This window comes from Drosophila arizonae, chromosome 2, assembly GCF_054131065.1.
Source record: "Drosophila arizonae isolate 15081-1271.41 chromosome 2, UAZ_ARI_1.0, whole genome shotgun sequence".
Lineage (NCBI taxonomy): Eukaryota > Metazoa > Arthropoda > Insecta > Diptera > Drosophilidae > Drosophila > Drosophila arizonae.
Genome location: NC_142922.1, coordinates 3,340,993 through 3,366,292, shown reverse-complemented (window position 1 = coordinate 3,366,292; position 25,300 = coordinate 3,340,993). Strand labels below are relative to the sequence as shown.

Genomic DNA, 25,300 nt, shown 5'->3' with positions numbered 1-25,300 from the left:
AACAATGTGTATGACTAAAAAGAAATAGCAATTTAATATTCCAATTCATACAATTAAAATCTTACGGAACTTACCAAGTGGATAAATGAAATAGGCGATAACGACAGGAAGACCCCAGCTTAACACTAGTCCCAATAGATGTAGCCATTTAATATTCTTTAAAATGAATATAAATATTATATTATATTATTATATTATATGACTGAGTACATACCTTGAAGATTGCGACCAACATTAATATACCACCTACTACGGAGAGGGCACTAAATACTGCGATGGCTATAAAATAATTAGAGCCCATAAACCATAAACCAAGGGAAGTTTCTGTTTATAAAAATTATATTAATTAACCAAAAAAACAAAAAAATTGTCAATTAACATACGATATTGATGAAGGTAAAAGATCAGATTCAGAAGTCCATGGCCTAGCGACCAACCCGCCAAAAATAAGGCTTTACAACGAAGTGTACACGATCCATCATTACACATTATATAATTTTGTTGTAAATTTAACTGCTGAGAGAATTTTGTGTTTTTTTTTACGTTGGCTAAATATACTACGATGCTCGAATGTTCAATAGTAAATAGGACGAAAGTAAACTACAATATGTATGAAGCTTTTTCTGACCAAATCAAGGCATACTGGGACTTGTAATAAGTAAAACTGCTTTAGACTACTTGACTTCTTCTTTTGAAGATCAACGAATAACACATGTTTGAAATATATTTATTTTTGTATATTTATTATATTATTATTATTTTTTTATTATATTGGAAATGAAAAATAGGGGTATATTGGTTTTAATAAAATGCTTATAACAGGTAGAAGAAGGCTTGGTAGACCCAGTAAAGTATATATATATATATTTGACGAGAGCGACGATCTGAGCCGATTTAGCCCTGTGCGCCTTTCCGTATGTCTGAGCGCATCGATCTCAGATGACAGAGACGCGCAGATCGGCACAGAGAGCGAAAGAGAGTGAGAGGGAGTGAAAGAGAATAAGAGAGATAGTGAGGGAGTTAGACAGTGGGAGAGACTGACGGAGAGAGCGAGAGAGAGATCGACAGAATGACGGAGATAGAGAAAGAAAGACAGAGAGAGCGAGAATGAGGAGAGTAGAGAGTATTGGCTATTAGTTGGAGATAGATTGGTTTAGTGCATACAGTCCAAGGTCAGCCCAAGTGCAACATCGAGTGTGGCAGGTCTCACGGCGCAGACGGAATGCTTCTTATTTTTATAATTTTATATCCGGGCGAATCTGTCGACACCAAGCAACAGCAACAGCAACAACAACAACAACAACAGTCAAAGCCATGGCCACATTCAAGTTGCAACTTCGTGCTCGACGTGTAAATATTGTTTCAGGCTTTGCCTCAGTTGCAGCCAGGCAACTGCGGGCCGGAGAGCGCAAAATGTTGCCAGAGAAAACGAAAACGTTGTTGAGGCGCATTTAGCGCTAACAATGTTTGTTCTGGCTAGCAGCATCTCAGCAGAACAACTTCAGAAACACCAAGCACACTACATAGCGACTGGGTATAAGCGACTCTGCGATACTCTACTGAACGTCAAGTATTCAACTTAGGTAGGTTGATTGCTAATTGCAAAGAAAAATATAGTTTTTATGTGACTGAAAATGCTGTCTTTCGATATAGTTGTCAAACTCAAATAGATAATTATGGATTCTGTGTGATTTTTAGACTGCAAATTGATTCAAATTTTTCAATGATTTTGCTTCGGTAAAAAGTCGATTCTTAAGAGGCCTATGGACATTACTATTTTAATCAGTGAGTGATAACTCTAACAGATTTCAGTTAATGCTACAATATATTATTTAGCTGTCAAATATACACATCTTTGTCGTTTGCCGAACAGGGTATAGAAGCAGCTCCAGCCAGCTCTTTTGTTGTTTACTTTTGTACGCCGCTTTCAAGTTGATCCCGCGACTGGCAAAACGCCTGTCCCCCTACCATTCTTCTTTTCAGTTTCAAGGCATTGCCGAGCAACTAGCACCAGCACCAACGACCCCGTGGTACCAGCACCCCTTGCCCACTGGTCGGCATGCCAAGTGCACATTTCAATGTCATTGAGGATCGCAAAACAGTTTTTTCTCTTCTCTCGTGCAGCGATTGATGTGGGCTCCAAGTGTTGAATGCCTCATGGCATATAATGTGTTAATTGTGGCGGTCGAGACAGATGTTTCCGACTAAACAGCTAACTGGCCATTTGCCGGGAATTACAAAAAAAAAAAAACTAAAACAAAAAAAAAAAAAAAAAAATTTCTGCTTATTAAATGTGATAATCATAAATCATCTTTATGGCAATTGAAAAGCGCGTGAAATGCGCCGCCTGTGCGAATTGTGCTGCTGTTGCTGCTGATTCTTCTTCTGCTCCTCTTATTTGCTTCTTTTTTTAATGTAATAAATTGTGAAACTAATTTCCGTAACTTCAAAAGGGTTGGCTGGCGAGCCTTTACACCCCTTTTGGATCTAAGCAAATTAGTTCACTTTTGTTATACGATTTTTTCTTTTTTATTTATTTATGTTTTTTTTTTTTTTTTGCTATTTTTCGTGGCATTTTTAAATTGAATTTTAATTTTGTGCTGAGCAGCGCGCAGCTAATTTAAATTGAGACACATGCAGGCGCCAATAATTAAAAGCGCCCCCTTAGCCATCGTCCTTTACCCTTTGTCAGTGTTTTTTCATCTTCTTCTTCTTATTTGGCTTTCGACTGCAACTGTTGGCAACCGCTTCGCTTCGCGCCCTTTTGAGCCGCGTGATGCAGTACATTTTCCACATGAAATAACCACAAAAAGTCAAGTTTTCTTTTCGATTTTCATTTTTTTTGCCGTACGTTTGTTGGACTTCAGTTTTTTTGTTGTATTGAAAATGGGTTAAATTTAATTGCTTTTGTCATTTTGATTTGCATTTTTGTGCTTTTGTTAGCAATTTGTCCCGCGATTGGGGCACAAAATGTTCCCCAGGGTATCGTACATCATGCCGCCTGTTCATTCTGTTTGTATACATTTTTGTAAGGTATATACATACCCTATATTATGGCGAGCTATGGGTATTATGAACAAGCATTTAGACTTGGACACTTTACAATATCGATGCATGACAGATCGGTTAACTAATGTAAGTCACGAAGAATATTTATCGAAAATTTCAAATAAGATTTTAGTTGTATTTTCGATAAAAATCGATTATGGATTTTTACATTAAGTAGACCTAACAGGTTAAAATAATTATTTTTATGTTAATATGATATTTTTATCCAAAATATGTTTATTTTGTTAATAAAGAGGAACAAATATTTTTCTTAAAATAAATCGATAAATATTTTTAGTGAAGTCAATTTGGTTGACAAAACTGTATTTCGTTGATTTATATTTGCAAGTAAATATTGATTTAGAAAAGCAGTAGTATCTTTAAGCTGTGTATACCGCACCAAGTACCTTGTATTTTTATTTTCTTATTTATTTTTTTCCTTTTATATACAAAAAGTAATTTATCAAAATAAAAAGCTGTACATATTTTGGGTATTTTTTCCAGTTGCACTCTCCTTTTGTCGCTTAATTAGAAAGTCAGCAAAAAAAAAAAAAGAAAAGAGTTGAACTGTCGCAAAGGGTTAAAAGGTCGATGCTGTCAGCATGGTATGGTCATAATTTTGGATTTATATTAATATATGTACGTGATTTATGGCAAAGCCGAAATTATGATGCCTTTAAAGTCAAGTCGCAATTAGCATAAGGAATATGCCCTTATGAGATACTGTCGGCTGCCTAAACAAATAATTCTTTTCATTCGGCCAAAAATGAATTTTGTTTATTTGCTTAAAATTACGCCACTAAATATGTGTTTTCTCTATGTGGCCGTGGTGCGTGTGTGTGTGTTTTTGTTTTTTTTTTTTTTTTCTTTAATGATTCTGTAATTTATAGCGCTTGCCAAACGAACCACAACTGCTGGCAGTAGAAACAACATGACAAGAAATTGGAAATTGGACGCCAAACTTCTACAACGGCAACCCCATTGCCCTGGCATCTTGTTGAAAGAAACAAGTATGACAGGCTACGACTGACTGGGTAATACTCGTTCATATTCAAATCGAGCTGCATGATCAAATTCGATGCGTTTGTATTTACAACAACTCAGTGGACAAAACTTTTGTAATTCATCTGAAAATCTCTGTGATCATAGATCTATGGATGATATTCAGTCTATTGATTTATCACTAAATGATGGTATAAAATGTTAACTCGAATTGTACAGATGATTACCAGATATTCACTTTATATATATTTTACGTTAAAGTCTCATACAACAAGCTCTTGCACAAAGCCAATATACTCTATGCACTCCCAAGGCGAGCATAATAAAACACATGTTATGTTTGCTTAGGGCAAATCAGCCCAAATATCACATAACATTTTTGAGGGTGTCAGAGGTTTTTTGTTTTTCGTCTTGAGTTCCTATTTGATAAGCACAAGTGCGTCTTTCATATAAATCATTTGTCTGCGACTAGCCTATGTAAAAGCAATTGGAATTTCCATATATCACAACAAAGAATCTTAATTTCTCTGAGATATATGTACATACCATGCACTAATTTATTATTGAGTTATAATTTTCAATAAATTTGAAGCACTTTTCATATCATTTTTGAGAATGTGCAGCAATTCAAAATAAAATTGTTTGCCTAAGTGAAACAATCCAGAACATGTCTGTCCAATTTTAATATAGGCTATGACTGATGTAAAAAGTGTCCCTATTTTTGCATTGTTATTAAATATGTATCGATAACGAATATCGAATTATATCGTTCTATGGAATATCTAAAAGCAAAAGAGTTACCAGAATATTATATATGCCTGAATTATTCATAAACTGTATTATTGTTGCTCTTTAAATTGTTATAGAATCGTTATATCACCGCTCCATTTTATTCTAGGGTTTCTATATAAAAGGCTCTTCTTATTATCTATCTGTCTGTTCTGAGGGACATGAAGAATTTAGAATGTAACGATAGACTTTAGCTATTTCCGTGCCTCGGCGGACGGCCGTTCAGCATTGATGAATTGACTGCCTTCTGAGGATCTTAACTCATATCTGTGTCTGTCTATCTGAGACCCTGCCACAACGAGCGTGCCGACTATTTTTAAAGACTCTAAAGTAGCTGCTGCTGATGCTGCTGGCCAGAGTCCAGTGCTGACGAGAGAAACGTGATCTCTGAACGATTGTGTGCGCACGATTTGCGATTAATCAAGCGATCCTTGCTGGGAAATCAGTTTTTAATCTGCGTGTTTGGGCTTACTCTGCCGTAAACCCGTCTCCGCCAACGCAGCTCGCCCACTCCTGCCGCCAACAAAGAGAGAGAGAGAGAGAGAGAGAGAGAGAGAGAAGTAGAGTGGGAGAGGGCTCGGTGTAAATAATTAAATGGCTATTGTGCAAAGAGTGCAACAAGTATCTAGCAGATACATGCGAATCGAAAGCTAAAAACATATGGTTGGCACAACAAACCTCCTGCCTTACTTTAATTTCAGCTCCTTGTGGCTGACACACATAGATGTGTATGTGTGCATGCATGCATGAGTCTACCTACTGACACCGACACCGATATCGACTCCAACACCGACAACGGGCATCGACTGGGCACTGGGCTACTATGACGCGCTGCAGCAGCAACATATACAGATGCAGATACAATTGTATCTGAACGTCTGAATGTTTGCAATTCTGGTGCAGAGCGCCCTTTTATGGTCGCTCTGCCGGGGACGGTTGCTGTTTGCGTTTGCGCAGCAGCGTGCGATCGTTGTGCAATCAGTGGAGCATTAAGTGCCGACGATGAACCGGGCCTGGGCCCTGGACTGTGTCTGCGTCTGGGTCTGGGACTGGTGCAGGGAACAAGCCCATCCATGTTCACGTACATAAGTTGTTCCATTTTAATGCTGCGGCACGTAACGACGGGACGCTGTATATAGCTTATATATACACTATATACATATATGTGTTGTATGTATATGGGCATGCTTATACACACACTCACACACACAGTTGCATGTGGAATCTGCAACTTGGCGCTGCTCGGGGCACTAAATAAAAGCGAAACTTGTTTGCGATTTTGCGTCTCGTTTTGTATTTACTTGTTGTTGGGGCCTTGAATGGGATCCTGTATGTCAAACTTGAACTTGTGTGTGTATGTGTGTGTGTGTGTGTGTGTGTATGTGTGTTGATGTGTGTGTATGCGCGGTATTTCTGCATTTCATGCTTCAAATTATCAACATTTGCAGTGGAAAGAGTGGAATACAAAAATAATGCCTGCGCCACGCCAGTTGAGATACTTAAGTATCTGCGGTTGGCTCTGCCTCTCAGCCAGTATGCATGTGCGTGTGTGTGAGTGTGTATGTCTGTGATGATATCATTGGCATTGCCTTATATAGCATGTACGGGCTGACTGCTCAGCTAGTCAGTCAGCCAGACCGCCAGTCAGACAATTAGACAGACGCAGTCTGTGTTTTTGTTGCTGTCACATTTACTCTTTCATTCTATATTCATACATATAAACGCATATATTTTGCGAGTGTATGTGTGTTTCTTTTAATAAATTTCATTGTAGCCACATTATCTCTTTATCAGTTGAGACAGCAAGACCTTCATAGGGGTCTATACTTATAAAATGCGTCTGCTACTTGCCCCCATTTCCCATGCTCAAGTCGCGCATTGATTTGCTCCATTTAGCTGGGCAGCTACTTTGCCACATGTTGCACGTAATTGCACTTTTGAACTTGAAATGTGTTCGGTAACCCGTTTTTCGGCAACACCAAATCAAAACAGTTGCAACACATTGTCATGAGCAAACAGGTTGCAGCCACATTAGGGTATCTGTCCATGTGCCTGTGCCTGTGCATAACATTTGCACACACTTCACCGTGTATTTTTTCCTTTTTTTTTGGGTATTAATTTGTATGACAACCACAATTTGACAGACAAAAAAAAGATGAAAGAAAAAAAAAAAACAGAATTATAATTATCGAAAGTCTTGCTTATGACAGGGAACATTGGTGGCATGTGCTGCATTCGTGTCGAAAAAAAAAAATGAAAATAAAATAAATATTTAACATAAAATAAATATATAAAGGATATGAGTTGTAAATCGATTTCAACTTCATTTTATAAAACAGAAGCTAATTTATCGTTGATTCGAATGGAATAATCTTACTGTTATTTTAACGTTTCGTCAAGTTAACCAAGCGTTTGCTTTATGGCTGACTTCAAGAATTTTAAGAAAATATTCTCTTTATAAAATAATACTTGAAACCCAATTAACACTCAAAAATATTCATACAAAATGAGTTGGTTCTTTAATTAGCTTAAGACTAGTTAATATTCCAACTGATGTGCATTTTCATCAACTAAAAAAACAATTAACTCAAAATGAGTTGCCTAAATTGTTCACTGCCAATACAAAAAAAAAAAAAAAAATAAATAAAAAAAAATAAATAAATAAATAAAATAATGAATAAAAAAAATTTCTGGTTACTTTTCATTGTATTTAGATAAGAGCGCGTACTTCTAAATACCAAAATATAACTGGCTGACATATCGATATTTAATTTGGAAAGCTCTTTAATCATATAGTTATTATAGCTCAGCTATTCTTGAGTCATATCATATCATGTGTATATGTATGTATGGGTGTTTATATATATATATTGATGTACAATTTAAATGGATTTTATTTTCATTTATTCTATGTCATGCTCTATCATCATTAAAATGTCCAAATCGCTTCCTTTGTGCTCACATTTTTTTTTTTTTCGGCAACAATTTGCTTATCTTGATTTTACATCAACAGCAAACAGCTACACCAGCAACAATAACAACAACTTTGGTATGAAAATCACTTGAGCGTATTTCCTTTGGACCCTGCCCACTGTTCGGCTGTTTAATGTTTTCTGTGTGGCTTTCCAGTTGTTTCTTTACCCCTACCAACAACATTTTCACACTCACTTCATTTAATTTAATTTGTGAATATTTTTCGGCTAACAAAAAAAAACTTGATGGAGGAACATTGAGGTGGACTTTTGTATACCCTGTTTGGTATATAGCTTTTAGTTTTTGTAAGAATTTATTTTACATACATAATAAAAATATATAATTATAAAAGTTTATTCGCCTTACTTGATAGTTCTTTCCATTTTCTTGTTCGAAGTTCTCAGTTTCTAGTTCCTAGTACCTAGTTATTAGTTTATAGTTCTTAGTTCCTAGCTTTTATTTATTAGTTCATAGTTCCCAGTTCTAAGATCTCAGTTCTCAATTTCTAGTTCTTATCGCCTAGTTCCCAGTTCCAATTCCTAACTTCCAGGTTCTAGCTTCTAGCAGTTCCTTCTTTCTAGCTCCTACTTTATATGCTCTTTAAAGTCTTCTGCTATACTTGACACAATTTCTGACCAAATTATAATACACATCGGTAAGTGTATCTAAAGAGGAAAACTCCGAAAAAAAAATGACTGATATGCGCCTAATGATGGCAACTTCCCCCCTTTGACACCTATTGTTGTGCTCGGCTCCCTGCTCCTTGTTGTGCCTGAGTGTGTGCCCAGGCATTAATTAATTTTAATGAAGCTGTTGTTGTTGTTGTGCGTGTTAAGTGCCGCTTCACACACACCAAGTTTTATTGCAGGCCCACTTTGAACTGACAGTTGACAGCTGAAATTTTGTGACAAATAATGCAGCAGTTGCTAGACGATTCGCGTCCCGATTTGAAGTTCAGGTGTTAGTTCCAAAAAGTTGGCTTCTCTCGATAAGATAAGACAACCTTTGGCTACGGCCCGAAGGGACCGGAGACGGGATGGCAGTGGCAGTGGCTTGCAACGTAATCAATAAGAGAAACCAGTTTTTCGTTCAACATGCGGACAGTATGTATGTATTTTATGTATTCGCATTGCTAAAAATTTCAATATAGGGATTTTTTTCTTGCAGCCCGCTTTTATTTATTTTTATTTTTGTACTTCGTACATAAAGCAAGTGGTTTGGCAACCCTTTGTGGCACACAAACACACTCGCAATTGTCCCTCAAACACACTTATATATATAATAAGTATATACATATATATTTAATGCATGCAACTTTTTGCTGCACTGCGACCGTGGTGCATGCCATCATTAGGGTGTCTCAATATAAATAAAACATATTCATAATTCACTGCAAAAGAGTCTATCCAAATAATCTCATTTTAATTTTAAATATTTTTCTAATTAAATTTTTTTTATTGGTAATTTTAATCTATATATTTTTATTTACTATTATAATTATCTATTTGGAACTAGAGTATTTTTTGCGCAAGTTTGGAGCCTGAAAGAATTTACTTGAATTATATACATACACATTTTGATTTAAAATGTTATATATACAAACAATTTATACTATAAATGATATAAATATTTTAGAAATCATATCACATAGCTCACGTTTAAATTAAGCTTAAATTATTTAAAAAAAGTAAAAAAAAAACCAAGTCTACAAATTTTAAAAATTAAGCAAAACATATTATATCAGTTTTAGAATAAAATCAAAAACATTTATTTACAGCTCATTTTATTTAAATACCTATATTGAATATTTTTAGTATTTATTTCACAGAGTCACCCTACTAAGAGTTGAATTCTAATTTTAGGACAGCACTAACACAGCTGCACATAGCTGATATATATGTTGCGTGTATATAACACATACTTATATTCGTATAACTTCAATGTTTATGCAATTCTGGACGATCTCACTTTGGCTCCAGTTTTTCGCATTTATTTTGGAATTGCTTCTGCTGCTCTGTTCATTGCTATTGTTTATTCCGCTTTGACTGCATTCTATAGTCAGTTCTGTGTTTTTTTCTTTTTTTTTTTTTTTTACTGTCCACTGTCCGAGTGTCTACTGCTCCTTAGACCTTGACCACTAACATAGAAACGTTCGCGAACCGGTTCCCAGCACCTTTTGCCACTGCTTTATATCCGATTGTGAGCTGAATGGAGTATATTGGTTTTATGAAATGTTCATCTTTATTAGGTTTTGAAGAATATAATTTTACAATATTATAAATGTCTATAAATAATATAATATATCTTGTGTATCTACTGCTAAAAATTTTCCTAATATTCATAATACAGATCTTAAAAAATCCATTAATTTCTTATAAATTTTAAACAAAATTTTTAGATTATAAAGTCCATTAGTCGGAAACTCTACATTGAGAAAAAACATAAAATGACATGGGAATTTTTTATAAATTGATCGAAAATAATAAAACTCTCCCTTAAAGGGATTAGTAGAATGTGAGTTGTTTCCCTCTCTTTGTAGCCAATTTATTCAAATTTTCTCAGATGAATTACTATGGACATACCCAAACAGTCTTCTACCCTAGTCTTCGAATACATATTACTTCTTAGCACCGATTGGGTATTAGGCAATCAGTTCGACCCTACAATGTAATGCGTGTTCTCGTGAATAGTTGACCGATTCAATCAGTAAAATGTACTTAATTTGATCATTTAATAGCACCCACAAAACGGGTTTATGGAATTTAGAGCTGAAGTTGCAATAAATGTGCCTGCAACACGATGTGACAATTATTTATTTATTTATTTTTTTTCATGATTAAAAAAAAATAAATAGTTGGTCACACGCATTGTGTGTGCTGTAGAGTCGTGCCTAGTAGCAGCTATGGCTTCTGCATTTTAATTGATATCAAATTATATATATTTTTTTTAAATAGTTCATAAATATGCGACGCTGACATGTGTGGGCGTGCATACAAAAGGGTTTTTTGAATATATTTTTTTTCTTTTCTTTTTCTCTACATCTTTGAGCTGCCAAAATTAATTAACAAAATGCTTGTAAAAATTGTTCATAATTACAGCTTTATGACGGCGTGCACGACTTTTTGGGGAACATCGTGCGTATATATTGTTCGGCTGGACGTAAATATCCAATTTTCCTGTTGCCAAAACAAACGAAATTTGCCGCTCAATAAACTGACTTAATAACACCTACAACAACAATAACAATAACAACAACAACAGCCGACAAAAGCCAGTCACACACAGTTATGCATACAAGTATGTTTATGCATATGCCATCATGCAACGTCTAAATAACATACGAGCTGTGTTCCCCCTGGCGCTGTCTTCCGCTGGTCCATATAACGACTCACCCTTTTAGATGACCCAATTTCCGTAGCACGAGCATCTGCGACTGTGGCTAAGCCCTATAAACGGCGCTGTAGAAAAATAAAAAAATAAATAAAATTATTTAAGGCATACAAAGAAGATCAAGCAAACGATTATATTGCTGCTCTTACAGTGGATATATCTGATTTTATGCTCATCTTTTGATAGCTTAAGCAATATACATATATTTTAAATGCATGATCATGCGCGGTGAAGTGATTCAACTTCAGATTTACAGATATTTAGAATCAGAAGTAGACTGTTATATATTTTAATTGGGTACATATATTTTTTCTACTATAATATAATGTATAAAGTATATAAAATATATGCAATATTTATAATCGTTCATGAAATGAAAATTATCTCCCTTGGTATAAGTCTTTACATACTGAAGAGAGTGCCTTGAGATTTGGAATAATATAGTTAGTTGTCTGTCTTGTTGTCTACATGTTATTCGATTCTATCATCGGGGTAAAGCTTTATGTTCTATGGCTTGGTCAATGAACATTAGATCAGAGGCAACTCGGGATGGTCGGGGCAGTTATGGCGTTGGTGATTTTCAGGTAATTTGATCTTCTAATGCTGCTCTTCTTTCTGCATTACCCATATCAGACTGAAGAGAAAATAGATGATTTTGTAGGAAAGGCATCTGGAAATGGACTGTATCAAATTGGCTCCGCCTATAGATCTTAGATTCCGAAAACTCGAGCGCAACATAATTATTTTTATCCAGATTGCTTGTAAAGTTCAAAAAGTTCAGAACACGCTTTATTAAAACTACAAATTGATTGATTATGAATATGCGAGTATAAAGATAGAAAATATAAATGTTTTCTACTTGATATGGTCCAATCTATAGATGGGTAAGGGAGTTCTGTAATAGTTCAAAGTAATTAGCCGAAGTTCAAAATGAAGTAATAATGTGGAACTCACAGCAAGATCGCCCAGAGCAGTATTCAGTTGCTTCACATAGGGTGCAGCAGCATGAGCAGCAGATGCGATGGCCTGAGCGCTCAGACCCTATAAATAAACAAATTAATAATAAAATAAATCGTGTTTATTAATTTTGGGAACACGATAAGTACTTACGCCAACTTCTCCAATTATCGAGGCACCAGAGGACTGTATTGAAGCAGAAAAAAAAAAACACACAAATTTATTATAAAATCTCAAGTTGAGCTCATGTTGATGCTTACTGAAACGCTGCTAGACTTGGGCATGGCCTGAATCTGTACACTGAGGCTGGTGATAGTGTTCTGTATATTGAGTATATATATATTATAGTTTCAAGTAAAATGGTGAGCTCTGTTCAACTTACAGCCAAATGACCAAGTTCATTGCCCATGTCACCCATAAGACTGCCGAGAAGATCTTTTGGCTCCGGTTGAACATAATCACGCTGAGCTCGCAAATTGGTTAGGGCATTCTAGAGATGGGAATTTGTAGAGATCATATATCTAGGATCGAATTTCAAGACTCTCGGCCAGTTTATAATGCTCATACTTACAGCTAGATCATCCAATCCATTAGCCATATCACTTAGCATGTTTTGTATCGCTGTTTCAACATGTTCCACTTCAGACTGAGCAGAATCGAATACCTTATTCTCCAGTTGATGGATTGCTTTCTCGCCAGCTACAGCTACCTTCGAAATATCGCCCATTAGATCACCAAAGGTAATGGTGCCAGCATCGGCTTGTTGTGCCATCACAAAGATGGCCAAGAGGGCTACAATTTTGACTTGCATATTGCTTGTTCGGTTTTAACTTGTTAACTGTTTTGATTGTAGGGACAAGCAGTATGATTTATATAGGCATCTTATCTATGTAACTAAGTTGAGTCGCAGTAAAATGTAATTATAAGTCGCCCTTCTTAAGCTCAAGTAGCTAATAATTCATATACGAAACTGGCGGCGCGCACTGATTGATGTTTAAACTTCTTATCGCGTTGCGGTGAATGTTAAGTTAAAGGCTTTTCTTAATATAAACTATTTTTATGACAGAAATAGTCAAGTTGTGTAATGTGCAAAGGATCTTAAAATAGATCCAAGCGGGTTGTTTGAATTGTGGGTCTATTGCTTTGTAGAGCTATAAGCCAAAAGATACTATTTATTGTGTTAGATACACAATTTGTAAGATATTCAGCTCTGTAAATAGCAACGCTTGTCATATGTGAAATAAACAAAAATATATAGGAGAATCCATCCCATCTGTAACGCTCAAGGGTCCATGCGTGTCGTTATAACCGGATTCTACTGTACTCGAATTCAATTCGTGAAGTATGAAACCCAATTTGTAAATACGAATTTCTATTCTTCAGACTTTAATCAGGTCAACAAGAAATTAGAAAACATAAAAACGTTTTTATATTAGACAGAAATTATAGCTTTATTTACGATGATATTATATCGCTGATTACAAACATTTGGGTAGTTCGCTTACAAAAAGTTACCCACATTGTTGGCAACATTGGAAGCTGCATTGGCAATGTTGTGGGCCACATTGGAAGCAGAATTGGCAATGTTGTTAGCCACATTGGAAGCAGAGTTAGCAATATTACTGCCAACATTGGATGCAGAGTTGGCAATGTTGTTAGCCACATTGGAAGCATCAGAAGCAACATTGCTGGCAACATTGGAAGCAGAGCTGGCAACATTGCTGGCCACATTGGAGGCATCAGAAGCCACATTGCTACCAATGTTGGATGCAGTGTTGGCAATATTGCTGGCCACATTGGAAGCAGAGCTGGCAACATTGCTGGCCACATTAGAAGCATCAGAAGCAACATTGCTGGCCACATTGGAAGCATCAGAAGCAACATTGCTGGCCACATTGGAAGCAGAGTTTTCATCGGAATTAAAGCTATTGGCGATGTCATGTGCCAGACTGGATGCATCGGATGCCACGCTGTTGCCAAAATTGGATGCGCCAGTGGCAATATTGTGAGCCATGTTAGATGCATTCGTTGCAATTATGTGGCCCAAATTGCCAGCGGCTTGGCCCACTTCATTGCCAAAATGCGAGGCCGCTTGGCCAATGGAGTTGCCCAAGTTGGAGGCGTCCTGGCCCAGCTGACTGCTGCTCACCGCGTTGCCGAGATTGTTTGCAGCTTGACCCACATTATTGCCGAACTGAGAGGCTGCCTGGCCTATGGCATTGCCTAAAGCTGAGGCTTCCTTGCCAATTGCGTTACCAAAATTTCCCTGAAAACGAAAGCAGTTGAGATTTACATCTTCATCGGGTTGTATCTTCCGCATTTAACACATACAAACTCTTGGCCAAGACTGTCAAATATGCTTCTGGCGCTCACATCCTGCAGACCCAATACGGTCATCGACAAGGCAAGAATAACGAAGAATTTCATGCTGAGGCTTTCGGTTCAGATATTTTTCTAGATATATAGTATACACTATGTTTTTAGTATGCTATACAATAAAAATTGTAATAGCAACTAAAGATATTTGCATGTTTCAGGTCGTATTTATAGGCGAACGAAAGTCGATAAATTGCGATAAGCTTATCGCTAGACTCTGTCTACGGATTATTATCTAGGGAATTTTCGGCGTGTCAATATTTTTAAAGGTGGCCTGGCCATTATCTAGAGCAAGACGTATTGTCTTTCCATTGAATTAATATGCACATTAGCAAATTTTTTTTTATTTTACTTTTTTTTATCAAATAAACAGCGACAATTTTTAATTCATAATTTTCTACTTTTTAATTAATAATTGTTAAAATTTGTCACATTATTTGATAAGAAATTTGATTGAAGTGTGTTCAGGGACAGAATATTAATTGCCTTTTAAGAGTTTGCAAGTTTGTGTGCCCATGCTTATCTCAAAGTATATTAGTTATAATTGCCTATTCCGGTAATTGGTTTGCCATCATAATTTTGTTAGCTTTTGAGCTTAAAAATTATTTGATTATGAATTATTGTTAGGTCTATACATTTAGGAAATGACAGGAAATCAATTTTATAAAGTGAAAAAATTGTAAAGTACTTAGATATATATACAGTATTTTTTTTTATATCGAAATCCAATTGAAAAAAATAAAATTTTTATCAATATGTCCAAATTCCACTTTGCGAACATAAAATCAAATTTGTTGAACGCAAATATTCAAAGATAACTTTTTAATACATATCAAATAGTTTAATTGAAAAACTTAATTTCACACTTAAGTTTAGTGTACAATAGCATTTGTGGCTTGTCGATAAGCATTCCAATATAAATCAGTTCTTGCACCAGTTGAAAATGGGAAATCAGGGCTAAATGGTTTTGTAAAAATCTATATAACTATTCTTATTCAGAATGATCAGCTGATTTCATATAGTCATAATAATGTGGTCGTCTGTAAATATATTTATTTCATGGGATCCGTCATGGTTATACGTGATGTGCTTATATACTTATATGTACTTACGTATATTCGGCTGCAAAGTGCAAAACCAAACATCAAAATTTACGAGATATTTTTTTAATTGACCATATATTTTGATAAACATTATTGCAATTATATTTAGTGACTTAAGAAATATAATTCATTTCCATTTAATTTTTTTTTTTTTTTTTTTTTTTTTATATATCTTAATTTCTTATTTTTTTTCAATTACGATTTATGTATATTCAGGATGATCTGTTAATGCCTAAGGATCTTCGCCCTTAAGAGGAAAATCTGTAAACTGATTTTTTTTAAATCCATGCTGATTTTTGTTTGGCTTCTTTTTTGTGTCTTCTTTTGGATTCTTATAGTTCTGAAACGTAAAGTTCAGGTAGTATTGTGGGCTTTGGCTTTTGGATTTCTTATGTCCCGGTTTGCGACGTCCTGACTTTGCTGGTTTATAATTCAAATTGATAAGAACATTTTCATCTGGTTTGATAGAAAATGATCTCGCCTTTCCGGTTGGCACGATTTTATTATATTCACCCTATTTAAAATCAAACTAAGTCTGATTATATCTTTAATCTATAAATGCGTTTGAAAACTTACAGCGCTGTTCAACAATGATTCCAAGTCGTCGATACTCTCTGGGCGTGCATCTAGGCTTGAAATCAGCACCGTTAGAAGAGCAATATATATCAGCTTAAACATTCTGTGTTAACTAAAACAAATCTTTTCACATCAAGTTAGTTAGCTTAGAAACTGCGTTAAATTTTAATTTGTGAAATGTATAAAGAACTTAAATATTTCGTTATGAAATTAAGTCGACGTAACTGTAGCTAATTATGTTTTTTTTTGTTAGCTTTTTTCTTGTTTTGCATTTGGCATACAATTTTTTTATTTTTAGTTTTCTTTTAACTTATATACATATGTCAAATTATCGAGCGGCCTATGGTATTATATGTTTTCTTGAGAAACTAAAGAATATAGAATAATTCTGTCCATTTATCACATTTATATGTTGTAAATAATTCTTTGTTTTGCGCTTAATTTGTGAACCGAATTCGAGCTAAAGTGAAATTGAAGAAAACAATAGATATAGTATTGAAATCCATTACTAAGAAAACTTTAGATGCATACTTACAAAGATATTGCCTATAATATTGCTTAAGCATGGGCTCACATTGCTATTTTCTTCCATTTGGTAGCCCATTTCCTCCATATTCTTTTCTAGAGCTCGTATAACGTAAACCTCCACAGTGGGCAGCATTAAATATATTGTGAACACAATTATAGTTGATATGATAGCGGACATTTTGTCAACTGTCAGATTAGACCCTAAACTGAGCTGCAGACTGCTCCATGCGACATTTTCATTTGCAGCAACAATTGTCACGGTCCATTGGCAACGCTTGCCTCAAACTTCAAACTCAGTTTGAGGCGTAGCAATGTGAACTGGAGTGGGGGCAAAGTCAAGTCGAGCTGGCGTAATCCCTGTGGTGGCTGTGTTATGAACCGTTTAAGACGCATTTATTGTGATTTTTATGCAGCTCGCCATCGTTTTAATAGATTTTTGCATAAAACGCTTCCCAGGGTTACCGTTACTCACTTGCCTAATGTAAACAAGTTATAAAACGCTCGTAAACCCAGAAGACGGGGAAGAAAAAAAATATAGAAGCAAAATAGTAAACTATATCGTCATAAAAATGCTATAAAATATATAGAAAGGGAAACCTTTTCGTTTTTTGTTTGTTTTTTATTTTGCTTGCGAATTTGCGAAATGCACAAATCGTAAAATAACAACAAAACAACGGGGTGTGCGGCTAGAAACTGTCGACCTCAAAGGGCGCATGATTGCAGGGAAGGTAGCTAAACGTTTGTATCTGTATCTCAACATGCCCTGACCACCGTGACCTTATGCCCAGGCTCATTATCGCAAAATCAAAATGCGTTTGTCAATGAATTAGAATAGCTTTGATGTGAATCCTGAGTCGTAAAAAGTGTTTTTGGCATTGTTATTGCTCGGGTATATTTTATTTTATAGTTCTTGATTTTAATTCTTACCATCACTAAGTGCAAGACTGCATAAAAAACTTCTGCTGCTTTTGAATATTTTCTACATTTTGATTTAGCTTACGATTATACTATATAGGTAACAAATTTGTTTGTCTTAGCTTTAATAATGTTTTTTTCTTATTTACAAATATTTCTCTATATCATATGATTATCAAGTAAATTATATGCATATATGTATGTAGAAGTACACCAAATATGCATAAATATGTATTAGCTTTAATAATGTTTTTTTTCTTATTTACAAATATTTCTCTATATTATATGATTATCAAGTAAATTATATGCGTATATGTATGTAGAAGTACACCAAATATGCATACAAATTTTAGTTGGTTAGTGTATATAGTTAAGATATTTATAGTATAATTTTCTTTTTCTTTAATTTTTAACTATCATTAAACAATACTATTTTGCTTTTAATAAATTACATTTTCAAAATTAGCTTTCAATTATAATTCGCCTCAAAAATTATTTTTAATTGCACTTAATATCATGTACATATTCTTGCTGCCAATCAGTAGCAAGTGCCGGTTTTTACTACTTTTTTGTTTTGTTGTTTACTACCTTTTAAAAATATAACTCGGCAACACTCGTGTAAATCATCCCCGAAACTATACCAAGATTTTAGTAGCAGACGACAGACAACTGAATTGTGGTGCGAATTCAAGTAGCATATTTGACACAAAGCCGTATGAGGCAGCGTGGCCGAGCGGTCTAAGGCGCTGGTTTTAGGCACCAGTCCGAAAGGGCGTGGGTTCGAATCCCACCGCTGTCAGATTTTTATATTTTTATGCTTAGAATATATTCATCACATCTATGCAGAGTATATATAGTACGTATTATTTTATAAAAATAATAATAATAAATAATATGTATGGTGTATATAGTCTATCCATGTCTATTGTGTGTCCAATCATTTTATGTTTTTTTTTTTTTTTTTTTTTTTTTTTTTTTTTTTTTTTTTAATGTAAATCTGAAGAGTGTATTAAATGAAATTTAAATAGATTAACGCAAAGCAAAGTATGAAATCTATATATCAAGTTTTCCTAATGTTAATTAAAATTCAATGAAAAAAATTAGGGACATAATAGAGGTACACAATTTGGATAGTTTATAATTAGCTTTATATAGAATATACAGCTCTTGTAAAGTACATACATATAAATATACATGTATGCATATGTAGACAAGGTAATGTGTTGGATTCTGATTAGAACATTTGTATTTGAAAATAGGTTGTGTGAAAGTTGTGGGCTTGAAATCACGGTGCCGGCATATGGCAGCGTGGCCGAGCGGTCTAAGGCGCTGGTTTTAGGCACCAGTCCGAAAGGGCGTGGGTTCGAATCCCACCGCTGTCAAGCGGTTAGCATTTATTTTCATTTTTATTTTTTTCTGGTGGTTGCAAGCTGTTTTGCATTAGCACTCGGAATATTTCGCGCTTAATTAAAGCATGTCCACGCCCGTTTTCCGGCACAGACGTTTATCTGGCGTTGACATTTCCCGCGTGCGCTAGTTAACTCCATTTGAACCCTTTCTGCGGTAACACGTTGATCTTGTTAGTAACCCGCCGTGGTCGGTCCAATTTGGGAATAAAATGAAAGGAAAAGCAACAGGAAATTAAAGGGCTTTGCGGTTCCATGTAACTGTCCTCGCCGCGGGGCAAATAAATGAATCAAATGTAAAGCAACACAACTTATCTAATGTTTTTTTTTCTTAAAAGCTTTCTTTCAAAGCTAATTGGAAATACGAAGGCATGGATTTTCTGTGAAACCTATGTATATCTTACCAATTTAGCTGAAAGTCTTTTTGAAAATTCTTAAGAACTTAAATAATAGAAAATACGATGGAATGTTTTATTTATTTATCTATAACAGCTAACTGTAATTTAAATTATAATCTAACTTAACAACTAAGCGCTGGCTACTAAGGCCTTCGGCTTGCTTAAAGTGAAATGCTGTCTCTATACAATCGCAGTCTAATGAAAGACGGTTCGGATAAAATTCCAGATTAGTAGTAGTTGACTAGTAGTTGAGGTTTTCTATTTATTATGATGCCAGACAATTTGTTTTTAGTGCACGTCTATAAATAAATATCTGGACCGATGCTGCAAATATGATTAAGAATATATTATTATGAAAGCTTCGAACGTTAATCCAGATTAGTTTGTCATACGGGAAAATGCGTCAAGTATGCTTATAACATTGAATAATAGTTTCTTAGTATAACAAGTAAGAAAGCTCTAGTCGAAACTGCTCGACTACGAGATCCCCTGAACCCTTCGAGCAACTGATATTTCAATAATTATTCGCACATGCACACACACATACACGCAGAGGGTGAATATAGAGGTGGGGGTAAATTTAAATAAAAACCGAAATTGTATAAAATACATATAAGTCTACATTTAAAATTTAAAAGCTCTAGCTCTAAAGGTGTGGGAGATATAATTAATTAATTAGCTTTCGAAAGGGTTTTTAATCGATAGTAAAATATCGGGATATTTAGAGAAAAGCTTGCTGTGCGCGAGATATGCACGAACCTAGGAAAAATTTTAAGTCTCTAGCTCTTAAATCTTCTGAGACCGACGCGTTCATACATACGGACGGGCGGACAGACAGACGGACAGGGCCAAATCGACTCAACTTGTCGCCCTGATCACCTTACGCCATCTTCTGCCTATTACATACTTTTAACAAAACCATTCTACCCTGATTTCCCATTTTCAATGGGTTCAGGGTATAAAAATCTATTAAAATATTTTAGATTGTAAATATGTAACTATTTATTATAAATATTTGTTGTATTTGGTATTTATAGCCACATTATAAATCTTACTATAGGAAAAATGTGAACTAATTTTGTTAACTTAAAGATTTATTCATATTTGTGATCGGTATTTTTTTTATTAATCAACTTTCAATTATATATACACAACGCTTTGATTATTATAGAAAAATAAAATATATTTATATATGAAATTGCATTAAAATGTGACTCATTTAATCATACATGTTTTAATCATTTATAAAAAACTAATCAAAATTTAGATTAGAATATTTACACTTATACTTTTGATTACAATACAACATATTTGTTTTATAGTATTTAATACATACATACATATTATATTAAATTTATATATAATTTATGTATGTACTATATTACAAAATGTATAGAATTAGAAATGTGATTTTTCTTTGGTTATTTAAATTTGATGTGCAGGTGAGTCAACAATGAATGAATGGAAATTTTAATGCTGTGACAGGTCAGTCTATCAGATTAAATACGCATTAGGAACTCGTTACAGCAACGAATGGTGTTAGGATAGTTCCGTTCGGGTTAATAGCAACCCATTGGTACATGCATATCAGGAAATCCCAGTGATGGAATCAAAAATAACTATATATTATTTGTTTGTTTTTTGGCTTTAAGAATATTTATAAGAAATAGCATTTGGATATAAGCAAACTATCATAATTTTAATCCATTTCTTATGACAAATAGGCAAATTAATTATTGAGCAAATTTAATTGCCAGACAGATGAGTAAACGAAACAGAGCAGTTCTCAAATCAATTAGCCGGAATTTTCGCCACAGTCTCAGTCATATTTGTGACGTGGCACACGGATTTCATTGACTTGACATTAGGTTCATTGTACTCGCTGCCAAAACATGAGATTTTTCCCAAGAAGCATAGACGCATTGTTAATGTCATTGAGTATTGACCAGTGACATATATATATGTATATATATATAAAAAAAAAAAAAACTAATATCTAATATCATACACATATAAACATATATTTTTTGTTCTTGTATATTTTGGTTTGATAATTTGTTTGTTTTATATATATAGGTGTATAGCAAATGCTTTAACCACATGTTAAGCCCCATTTTGAGGCGGTCGCTTTTGGCTGCTTTCAAGTTCTTAACACCGGTTCTCACAAGACTCACGTATGCATTCGTTCTTGTTGTATTAACTCTCAGCTAATCACGATCACGCAGCTATAAAAGCTCTCAAACAACAGTCAACAGCTCACAGTTTCATTTCAAACGTCTAGTTGGACGGTAAACATCTATACATACATATATTCCACTTTTAAATGTTTATAATTTCATAAAGCATCCGTTCTTAATTTATTAATAATGAAATTTTTTGTGTTGTTGTTGTGCATTTTATTTGCGGATTACACAAGAGCGCGTTGTAAGTGACAAATGAAAAACCACAAATTCACCGGGATTTCATTAATACACACCTAATACTAAGAATGTGCTTTGTGTACCCGAAAAAAAAAAAAAAAAAATAATAATAACAAAAGAATCATATACACGAGCTTTGGGGAAAAGTGCATAATTAAATACTAATTATAGCCGGTTTTCAACCAGTCGCTAAAGACTGTTAAACACCAGCGCGTGCCAAGTTCAATGCAACCTTAAAACAACAATTTTTGTACTGAAATTTACGTGATGAAACGTTTCATTTTGATGTAAATATAACTTATATCAACTGTTTACCATAAAAAAGTGAAATAAAATAAAGACAATGCTATAAATGAGTAAGAACCGCTCAATTATTTCGGTGTATCTAGGTTATATCTAGGTTATATTCGATTTAATCTTGTTCAGCAAGCAATTGTTGAGCTTTCAGTTCAATTTTCATAAACAAAAGACTATTTATATGTAAATTCACGTTTTGTTGAAACTTTAGTAAATATACTATGAGAATGGTCAATACATGATGAAACGTTTCATTTTGATGTAAATATAACTTATATCAACTGTTTACCATAAAAAAGTGAAATAAAATAAAGACAATGCTATAAATGAGTAAGAACCGCTCAATTATTTCGGTGTATCTAGGTTATATCTAGGTTATGTTCGATTTAATCTTGTTCAGCAAGCAATTGTTGAGCTTTCAGTTCAATTTTCATAAACAAAAGACTATTTATATGTAAATTCACGTTTTGTTGAAACTTTAGTAAATATACTATGAGAATGGTCAATACATATTTTGGGAATGAATATTTTTTATATTTTATGAAATTTGATTTTGTGAATTAAATTTTTATTGAGTGTTAAATATATTTATACTTAATATATATTGTTATATATATCTTAATGAAGCTTAAAATGTTTACTGATTTTTTCAAAGAAAAAAAGTGAAATTAATTTTATTATAAGAATTAAAAAAAAAAAAAGAATTTTTAGTTAGAATTGATTTTCAAAACCTATATATAATTTCTCAAATTATGTGTTTATAATATAATGTATATATAATATAAATCTCATATACAATGTTTCATATCTTAGTTTAAAGTCTACAAACATTATTTTAAATGAAAAACATAAATCTCTTTCGATTCGATTTGGGCTACCTCGACTTCTTCAGTTAACTTTCCATTCACTTTTGATTCGGAAATATAAATAACATAAACATCAATGACTAGGGTATTTTAGGCGAGTAGGGGAACCACAGGAATGTCGTTGTCAATTCTCATGCTTAGGCCGTGTTCTTCCCCACATAAACCAGATCTCTGATTGTCTCGCTCTCTCTCTTTAACTCTTGCAGACGCGCGTTGCATCAATCCCAATCAACGCGCCGGCCTTTGTGTGCAGATAAATGAGTGCCAGACTCTGTATTCGGTGCTGCAGCAGTCGAGTCTGTCGACCACGGAGAAGCAGTTCATTAGAGAGTCAAGCTGTGGAATGGGCCAAGATAATCGTCCATTTATCTGCTGCACTCGAGATACTGGCTACACGCGCAGTTACCGTGTGACGCCCAACTTTGCCGACTATCCGGACTTTAGTGACCTCAGCGAGGGCTACGATTTCGGTTGGAATCGTGCTACTAATACCCCAGCGCCAACCACACTGCTCTTTCCCAGCGATCGGCGACCCTGGAGCTTTGGCGAGGAGCAAAGCGCCGACAGCAGTCTGTCGCAGAGTCCGGGCCGTCAGAGTCAGGGTCGACGCCAGCCACAGCAGGTGGATGGCTCGGCTCTGTTGCCACAGCCGCCCGCCTGCGGGGGTGTCACCATTGACAACAAGATCTATGGCGGCGAGGATGCCGATCTCAACGAATTCCCCTGGATGGTCCTGCTCGAGTACAGACGCCTTGCCGGCAACGGACTCTCAACAAGCTGTGCAGGCACCTTGATCAATCAGCGCTATGTGCTAACCGCTGCCCACTGTCTAGTGGGACGGATCGTGCGAGAAATTGGACCACTGTAAGTAGAATTTCAAATTTACTTCCGAACAGGTTTCATAATTTCATTCAACTTTCCGTTAGCCGTGACGAAAATTCGCACTGCTTAATCATACGTAAAAAAATTCACGCATTGCTGCGAATCGAGCTGCGATTTCCAAGCAGCTAATTAGCCGCTATGGGGGACTCCAGCTAACCGCTTGTATATCTTTTTTTCTGGGTGTGTGACGCTCTGATTGTTATTGTCTAAATGTTTAAGAATATTAATTAAGTTGGCCAAACCAGATTCAAAGCGTTTAGCGACTTCTGCTGCTGCTGCTGCCTTATTAACGTGATTCATTTAAGTCTTGCTTTGGGCTGGGTTAGGTTCGGTGTTTTGTTTTTTCGCTGGGGAAGGGGAAAAGGGTGGAGGTTGGGTTGAGAGGGGGTGCAGGTGTCATGGAACGGCGGTTCAAAGTGGATAACAATTCGTTGCGCTCTTAATTTACTCGACCGGCTGCTTTTGCTTTTGTTTTCGCTTTGCATTGGGTGTTTGGCGGCTGACCCGTTCGCACTTTTTAAATTCAATTAGCAATATATCTGATTTCCTGCTAAACAAGCGCGCCCCATGCTTTAACTTCAGTTTATAAATTTGATTTTATTACTTAATTTGTTATATTTTAGTGCCTCGGCGCGTCTGGGCGAGCACGATACACGCTCCGCAGTGGATTGCCCGAGAGGCGGCGGCCCCTGTGCGCCGGCTGCCCAGCGCTTGGGCATTGAGGAGGTGATCGTCCATGAGCTGTACAAGGAGCGGACGCCGAATCAGCTGCACGACATTGGATTGGTGCGGCTGGATCGAAATGTGCACTACTCGAGCAGCATACAGCCAGCCTGCCTGCCCTCGGTGGTGGCGCCGGAAACGAAGAGGGCGGGACAACAGTATACGGTCGTTGGCTACGGCCGGACCCTGCAAACAGCACGTAGTCCGATCAAGCAGAAGCTAACCGTTAACTTCGTGGAGCCGGCGCAGTGTAAGCGTAAATTTTCGGAGCGTAAGATCAGCATAATGCCCACACAGATGTGTGCGGGCGGGAAATATGCGCAGGATAGCTGCGATGGTGACTCCGGCGGACCGCTATTGCGGTTCCGTGACAATGCCTGGGTGCTGGAGGGCATTGTCTCGTTTGGCTACAAGTGCGGCTTGAAGGACTGGCCGGGCGTCTATACCAGCGTCGCGGCCTATGACATCTGGATAAAGCAGAATGTGAGAGCCTAACGAGAGCAGCGCTCGCCCTAAAACTAAAGCTCGAATTGTGATCTTGCCAACATACTCGTTTATACATACAACCATATCAATAACATATTTAATATTAGTCGTAAGTGTTTTAGCCAAAATAAAAGAATCTAGCTTAGAGACTATGCGCAAAGTGAA

The 25,300-nt window shown here is 35.6% G+C and overlaps 3 protein-coding genes, 1 long non-coding RNA gene and 3 other non-coding genes across 11 annotated transcripts; 4 read left to right on the top strand and 3 right to left on the bottom strand.

Moving 5' to 3' along the window:
* The first annotated feature begins 1,662 nt into the window (after positions 1-1,662).
* Positions 1,663-25,300, top strand: LOC108609103 (serine protease 7). 5 transcript variants are annotated; one of them, XM_089471411.1, is made up of 3 exons: positions 1,663-1,785; positions 23,251-23,908; positions 24,550-25,300. In XM_089471411.1, the coding sequence occupies exons 1-3, from the start codon at positions 1,764-1,766 to the stop codon at positions 25,142-25,144; spliced, it is 1,275 nt and encodes a 424-aa protein (XP_089327537.1). In that variant the 5' UTR covers positions 1,663-1,763; the 3' UTR covers positions 25,145-25,300. The 5 variants fall into 5 exon arrangements, with proteins under 5 accessions (XP_089327537.1, XP_017856286.1, XP_089327557.1 ...); XM_018000797.2 differs by lacking the exon at positions 1,663-1,785 and adding an exon at positions 21,711-21,885; XM_089471431.1 differs by lacking the exon at positions 1,663-1,785 and adding an exon at positions 21,731-21,749.
* Positions 8,257-9,350, top strand: LOC149270198 (uncharacterized). The gene is made up of 3 exons (XR_016271605.1): positions 8,257-8,467; positions 8,649-8,919; positions 8,980-9,350. It is a non-coding gene; the product is annotated as an uncharacterized LOC149270198 (long non-coding RNA).
* Positions 11,962-13,020, bottom strand: LOC108609460 (uncharacterized). The gene is made up of 6 exons (XM_018001183.2): positions 12,731-13,020; positions 12,542-12,649; positions 12,420-12,479; positions 12,313-12,345; positions 12,157-12,243; positions 11,962-12,097 (listed from the first exon to the last, which is right to left on the bottom strand). The coding sequence occupies exons 1-6, from the start codon at positions 12,968-12,970 to the stop codon at positions 12,077-12,079; spliced, it is 549 nt and encodes a 182-aa protein (XP_017856672.1). The 5' UTR covers positions 12,971-13,020; the 3' UTR covers positions 11,962-12,076.
* LOC108609185 (uncharacterized) lies at positions 13,584-14,692 on the bottom strand. The gene is made up of 2 exons (XM_018000915.2): positions 14,491-14,692; positions 13,584-14,425 (listed from the first exon to the last, which is right to left on the bottom strand). The coding sequence occupies exons 1-2, from the start codon at positions 14,584-14,586 to the stop codon at positions 13,661-13,663; spliced, it is 861 nt and encodes a 286-aa protein (XP_017856404.1). The 5' UTR covers positions 14,587-14,692; the 3' UTR covers positions 13,584-13,660.
* On the bottom strand, positions 15,686-16,974 carry LOC108610251 (uncharacterized). Its single transcript, XR_016271424.1, has 3 exons — positions 16,750-16,974; positions 16,215-16,674; positions 15,686-16,152 (listed from the first exon to the last, which is right to left on the bottom strand). It is a non-coding gene; the product is annotated as an uncharacterized LOC108610251 (transcript).
* TRNAL-UAG (transfer RNA leucine (anticodon UAG)) lies at positions 18,377-18,456 on the top strand. Its single transcript has one exon. It is a non-coding gene; the product is annotated as a tRNA-Leu (tRNA).
* On the top strand, positions 18,960-19,039 carry TRNAL-UAG (transfer RNA leucine (anticodon UAG)). Its single transcript has one exon. It is a non-coding gene; the product is annotated as a tRNA-Leu (tRNA).